The following is a 6473-nucleotide window of genomic DNA, read 5'->3' on the forward strand; positions in this document are numbered from 1 at the left end:
TCAGTCACCAGCCCCCACCCACCCCAGCGCCCCGGCGGCGGCGGGCTGTGTTTGGGGGGACCCCGCCCCTCTTCGCCTCCCTCTGGTCGGGACGTGGTTCCTAACCCCTGCAACCGACCAGAATCCCCTGCCGGGTGCCCACCCCGGCCACCAGGCTGGACCTCAGGCCAGCTGCCCGCCCGCCTGGGCACTCGGGAAACGCAGGCCCGCGTGCGCGTCGCACACCCACTGGATCAAAAAGTCTGGGGCGGCGCCCGGGAATCTGTATATTCAGACGCTCTTCGCGCCTCCGAGCCGCTACTTGGGACTCGCTGCCCGGCCACCTGAGCCCGGGCGGCGGGCGCCTGCGTTTCCTGAAGCACCGTGAGGGCTGAGAAGCGCCATCCGAGAGCAAGTCGGTGACCAGGAAACACGGCCCGCAGCGGAGCCGCCCCGGGGTGAGAACTCCCTGCCCTGCCACCGTAAATGCCCAGGGCAAGCCCGCGCAGCCAGGGGGTAGAAGCCGTGGCGGCCGCTTGCAGTCTCCCCCTGCCCCCCCCCCCACCAAGATTCCCCCGTCCTCATCTTTTAAAAGGGCAAACCAGGGAGAACCCCAGGACTAGTGACCCAGGACCTTCAACAAACTGCAGGAAAAAAGAGCGAGGGCTGAGGGAGGAGCCTAGGGGGAGAGGCCAGAAGCCCAGCGACAGGTCAGCCGCCAGTGGGGACCTAATTTGGCTCCTGGTTCAAGCAGAGAAACTGAAACATAAACATTTACGCATTTGTGAGACAGAAGGGAACATCTGAATCCTGGCTGGAGATATGGTGAGGCTGAGGAATTTTATTAATTTTCCGATATGGCGATGTAGGATTTCAGGTGTTCTCCTGCAGACCACTGTGAGTGGGGGTCGAGGGACGGGAGCCTTCTCCCACGTGATGGGCGGCAGGTCCGGGAGGGCCCTGTTCCCTGCCCAACAGTGCCCGGCCATCGCTATGCCCCCCAGGGTGGCACAGACACTAACTGGGCTCCAGCCCCCTCCCTGGCCCCTGGCTCCTCCTGCAGACTGACCACTCCAGAGAAGTGGAGGGGTGAGCCAGACTCCCTCCCCTCAGCCAGACACAAAGGTGACAGCGGCCCCCCAAAGTTGACCTAGAACACAGAGCATCGTTCAGTTCAGCCTTAGCCTTCCTCATCTACGTCGCCCTGGCCCCCCACCCCTGTGTGGGCCCCACCCAACCCGTCTCCAGGTCCTGAGTCTCTCCCCAGCCCCGCCAGAACTCGGGGCCACAGGCCAGCCCACCGGACCTCCAGGCCTCAGGGCAGACAGGACCCGAGTCGGACACGCACCTTGGGCGTGAGGACCACGGCAGAGCCCCCGCTGATGCTGAGGATGGGCACGTGGGTCTGGGAGGAGATGAAGTCGAGGATCTGGGCCACGGCCTCTGTGCCCACGTTGTCCTCGAACACGATGCCGTGGACGCGGGCTGCGCCCAGGAGCCCGCAGACCTGGGTGAGGAGGCTGCTGGGGTTGGTGTTGTTGACCCCCACGGTGAGCGGCTGGATCTCCAGCGGCAGGTCCAGGAAGCTCTGGGGGGTGAGGCGGGTGCGGGCCTGGGCCTGCGGCCGCCCCGAGCTGCCAAACACCACGGCCACCGTCACGGCCTGCTCGCCCTGCCCCGGGCCCGGCCCAGCCCAGGCCCCCAGGAGTGAGGTCAGCAGCAGGGCCGGCCCCAGGGCCCCACCCATGTCCACTGCGGGGTCCTGCGGAGAGACCAGGACAGACACAGGAAGGAGCAGAGGCAGAGAGAGAGGTGGACGGGTGGGAGGAGACGTCAGGGTCGGGGGGACGCACATGCAGTAAAGAGGGAACCTCCCTCCACAAAGAGAGGCGGAGGGGGGCAGACAGAGACAAAGAGGAAGACAGGTTAGCTGGGCATCCCCGGGCAGCCGAGGGGCAGGGCGGGGCGGGCAGGAGCCAGGGAGCTGCTTGTCGCCCCTCTGCCACCCAGCGTGCGAAGCAGCGCCTGGCAGTGCCCCCAGCTATCAGTACCTTGTCCTCCAGGTGACAGGCCCTCAGCAGGAGGAGGTGACCAGCTGTGTCCCACACTCTCTCACAGGGGCTTCCCCATCCGAGACGCCTCTCCCTTCCCCGTCCGAGGGCCCAGCCCGCCCGCCTGGCCAGAGCCCTCCTCCTGGGCACTGGGCCTCCCTCCCTCCCCTACCCCATGCAGCTTTCCACTGTGGGAGCGGGGCACCATTGGCTTTCGCGGGGTGTCACCTGGACCCCGTGGTGTCTCACGCGTGAGCTGACGTAGGATCGTTCTAACCCGAAGGCCTGGTGCTCATCCCTGCAAAACGTCACCGCTTTGGATTGGGCCCAGCAGCCAAGCGGGTGAGGGTGACAGCCCCAGTCCCCAGGAGCGGCTCCCCCCTCTGGCCACCCTCTCCGTCTCCTTCGGGTCCCCACCAAATCCTCTCAGCAGGGAGAGCTGAAGGGGGGCCAGGGCAGGCCTCCAGCCCCACCCGCCTCCAGAAATCAGACAAAACGCAAGCAGTTGCCAACACTCCTGTCTCAGACACCTTGGACCCCTGCCCGGCCCCCCAAAACCCTAAAACATGGGAACGGCAGATCCCTGCAGGGCTGGGCCTGCAGACGGGGAGGCAGGTTCCCCTTCTGCGAGGGGTCCCTCGCGCCTGCGCCCGCTCTCTTCCTTTTGGCCGGGGGAACCCCGTTCTTGCAGACCACCTGCACAGGGCTCGCGGGGGCTCCAGCCTCTCCCACGGAGCCAGGGGCAGGCACAGGCAAGCGGCCACCAGGGCAGTCTGGGAAAGCCCCTCCTCTTCTTGGGGTTGCTAAGACGAGCCCCCCAAGGGAGCCCCCAAAGAGACTCAGTCCAGAAATAGGGCTGGACGGTGCGTGTTGCCCACGCTCTGGGTGGGCGCTGCCGACGCCAGTGTGGGCACATGGCCTGCCCCGGGCTGGGCGGGGGTTTGCAGAAGGGGCAGATGCCCTCAGCACCTCCCACCGAAGCGCGTTTCTCCTTCGGTCCTTCGGTCCAGCGCTGCTCGCCCTCCCTCAAGCCCAGGTTCCCCGCTGGAGACCTTCTCTTAGCTACGGATCTCCAGCTCATCCACACGAGGGTGGAGGGGCTGGTGAGAGCTTGAAGTGGGATTATTCCCAAGAGAGAGGCAGTCCGGCTGCAGTGTAGCTGTAGTCAGAGCCCTAAGCTGAAGTGCCAAGCGTCAGAATTCCAGACGGACCAGACAGGCTTTGGGGCAGGGGAGGGAGCCCATGCTCACTCCCACGCCCTTGCACTCTGCCCCCACACACGGTTTCCAGAGGGTCTGGGAAGGGGACCTAAGCTCCTACCGGCCAGGCCTGTCCGTGCTCTGGCCCTGCCGCCCCTGCCGCCCCCAACCCGCCTCCCAGCCTGCGCCCTCTCCAGATCTGCGCTACCCCATTCTGCAAGGCACTGAGGGCCCCGCGTGTGAGCGGGGGTATGCAGCAAGGACACCCCAGCTCTGAGAGGCGCCGAGTGTAAAGAACACATGGCTTGGCCCTATTTCTTCCACTGGCTCCATGTTGAAATAATCACACACTAGATACCCGAGTTAAACAAATTAATTGCACCTCTTCTTTTTCACTTTTTCCTAGCTTGGCTACCAGGAAATGTTCCATGTGGCTCAATGACCCATGCGGCTCTTCTTTGGTTTCTCTGGGCGGTAGGCGTGAGCAGAAGCTGGCAGGCCTCCGAGCTTCAAGCAGTGAGTAGCTCCCGGGAGTGAGGCTCAGAGCCCTCGGGCTGGAGGCGCTGCGGACGCCTGTCCACTTTCGCTCTCCTTTCCCGCTGCCTCCCCGCCCCTCTCCCCTGCCACCAGCCCACTGGCCTAAACTGCAGCATCCGCGACAGCACAGCCGCTCTGCAGTGGCCACAGCAAAGCCCAAACAACCCGGCCCCAAGCCCGGGGGGCCACACACGCTGACCCCAGCCTACTGCCCTCCCCTCCCTGGGCCCCAAGGCCTGCCAGTCTGGTGACCAGCCTGTTGTCTCGCCCCCTCTGCGTGGCTGTTGCTAGACTGGAATGTGCTCTTCTCCCTCTCTGGGCCGCCAGATAAATTCCAGACTTTTCAGAGCCCAACCCAAAATCCCCCCAGGGCACCTGCCTGGACATCCAGGCTCTGGACAGTAGGGTGAGAAGAGAAAGGGTTGCGGTCTTCTCCGCAGCGCCCTCGCTGCCTCTCCGGGTTTGGGGGCTCTAGCTGCGCCCTGCCATTTTGCCCCTCCCCCCGGCCCATCTCTTGCCCACTTAGAGAGCTGCGACAGCCCACTCAGGATCTCTGGCTTTCACAAACAGGCTGTTACTGTTTGATGGGCACCCCAAAAGTGGGGTGATTGATGCCCCGGACCCTCACTGCGTCAGCACCTCCCTGTGCTTAGGCAAGTTCGCGTGCACTGGCCGGTGCACTCACACCCGACAGCGACTGCCGCTCCCAGGTCCAGAACCCCTTTCCAAAAGCCGCCCCCTGGGGCGGGGAGCCCTGCGGGGAGCACCCCCGAGCTGCCGTCGGGTTTCCCTCCAAAGGGTTTGTCAAACACTCCAGCCCGGTGCCAGGGGAGAAGGTCGCCCCTCCACCTTGCCCCAGCTGGTGCGGGAACTGGGTTCTCGCGCCAGCAAGATTTACTCCCCGCCGCTGATTCCACCTGGCGCCCCACCACCACCACCCCAGGACACCCCTCCCCCTCCCCTCGGCAGGAATCTAGTACTCGCGGGCTGTGAAGTTCGGGGTATTTTTAGGCCGGCGATAAATAATTCATAGGGAACGTGGCATCAGGCTCCCCCCGCGGGAGGAGGGGGCGCGATTGGCGAGAGCCACCGTCACTCGCGGCTCAAGGGCACTCGCGATGCGGCGGCGGCGGCGGCGGCGGCGGCGGCAGCGGCGGCGAGCGGGGAGCGGGGACCCACGCCACGCCTCCTAGCGGCCAAACGGGGCACCACGCGCTCTGAGACCCGGGGGCGCGGCTGACCCGCCAAGGGCTGGGCCAAGGGCTGCGGGTGGCCGCATTCCCAGACCCTCCAAGGGCCCAAGCTGAGGCGCTCCCCTAAACCTGGCAGGATGACGGGGTGGGAGGAGGCGGCGGTGGGGAGCAGCTCTCTTGGCAGGTGGGTCTCGGTGCGGGGTACCAGGCCAGCCTGATCAGGACCTGGAGGTCAACCCTGGAGCCGGGATTCCGCCTGGAACTCTCCTGGTTACTTTTGAAATCTCCAGTGCCCAAGTTAGGAGCAGACTGGAAATCAGAGGTTCATCGGGAGAATAGAGGGGCTCAGGGATAGAGCAGTCGGGCCCAAGTAAGTTCCTTTCTTTGATGTCTCAAGTGTGGCTCCGATGGGGGATGGAGCTAGAGGGGGCCACAGTCAGGCCCAGGAGGTTGGTGAAGTCCCACTAGAGAGCTGGGTCAGCGACCAGGCTGGACCCATCGGGTGAGCCTCAGGGCCCGCAGGAACTCCCACTTGCTCTCCCACAGGCCCTCCGGATGGGTGCTGAGTGAACCCTTGGGGATTTCTAGCTGCTAACTACCTTCTGCTGTCCCCTGCGCCACCCATCCAGCCTGGGCATGAAGTGCCTTCGGCAGCAGGTGGCTCTGGGCTTCCCTTCCTCACCACCATGGGCCATCCTGGTCCAAGCCCAGAGGCCAAGGGAGCCTGCTGGTCCTGCAGCCAGCACCCAGCGCACCCTGCTGGGCTCCCCGGGACCCTCTTCGCCACCCTCCCGTGGGCTCCTCGCAGCCAGTTCCAGCAGGCAAGAGGGCAGCATGTGGGGCGATCTCACCACCTGGGAAGAACCACACTGGTTCCCTGAGGTCAGCCGGCAGGTGATGAGGAGGCCAGGAGAGGAAGGGGAGGCCTTGGGGGCCTCACAGCCCGGAAAGGACAGGGGCATGGGGAGGATGCAGCCAGCTGGAGCTCAGCAGACCTCCGGAGTCAGATGACCAGCTGCAGGAGCCAGGGGGGCCGCCCCCGGAGCCATGGACAAGCCCCATCCCGTCCTCTTCGCTCCGTGCCCACTGCCACCGCCTGGGTTCTGGTCAGCCGCGACCCCAGGTCCTAAGCCAGCTGCCTGCCTTGCCGCTCCCAGCAGCAACAGTTGGGGGGTCTGCTGGCCCAGACAGCCGCGTCCCCGCAGCGCCCCCTCCCCCGCGGGCCGCGCGCGGCGCCAGGCGGAGGAGCCGAGGGCTCGGCGACCCGGAGACCAACGTCTTGGGCGGGCGCCTCGCCCGCGTCCTTCCTCGCGTCCGCCGCGCGCCCGCCACCTCGGCCTCTCGTCTCCCTGCTCTCCGCCCGCCGAGACCAACCCCGAGGCCGAGCTCGCGCGGGCCGGGCCCTGGGCGACCCTCCTCGGGCTCCCCTGCCCTGGACGGGCTCTCCCCGGGTGTCCCGCCGCCGTCTCCGCTGCCCTTGCCCGCGCGGCGCCGGAGCCCAGCCCCAACTTGGC

General features: G+C 66.1%; 1 protein-coding gene across 1 annotated transcript in view; it reads right to left on the reverse strand.

The window, feature by feature from the left end:
• GRIN2C (glutamate receptor, ionotropic, N-methyl D-aspartate 2C) overlaps nucleotides 1-1735 on the reverse strand; it is a 10181-nt gene extending 8446 nt beyond the window's left edge. Inside the window, exons 1-2 of the mRNA XM_004693478.2 lie at nucleotides 1328-1735; nucleotides 1023-1033 (exon numbers count right to left, since the gene is read on the reverse strand). Of these exons, the coding sequence (XP_004693535.1) occupies nucleotides 1023-1033; nucleotides 1328-1726 (410 nt within the window). The 5' untranslated portion in view covers nucleotides 1727-1735. The remainder of the gene's footprint in view (nucleotides 1-1022; nucleotides 1034-1327) is intronic.
• Nucleotides 1736-6473: the final 4738 nt, after the last annotated feature.

This window comes from Condylura cristata, unplaced genomic scaffold (genome assembly GCF_000260355.1).
Source record: "Condylura cristata isolate star-nosed mole 26May11 unplaced genomic scaffold, ConCri1.0 scaffold00038, whole genome shotgun sequence".
NCBI lineage: Eukaryota > Metazoa > Chordata > Mammalia > Eulipotyphla > Talpidae > Condylura > Condylura cristata.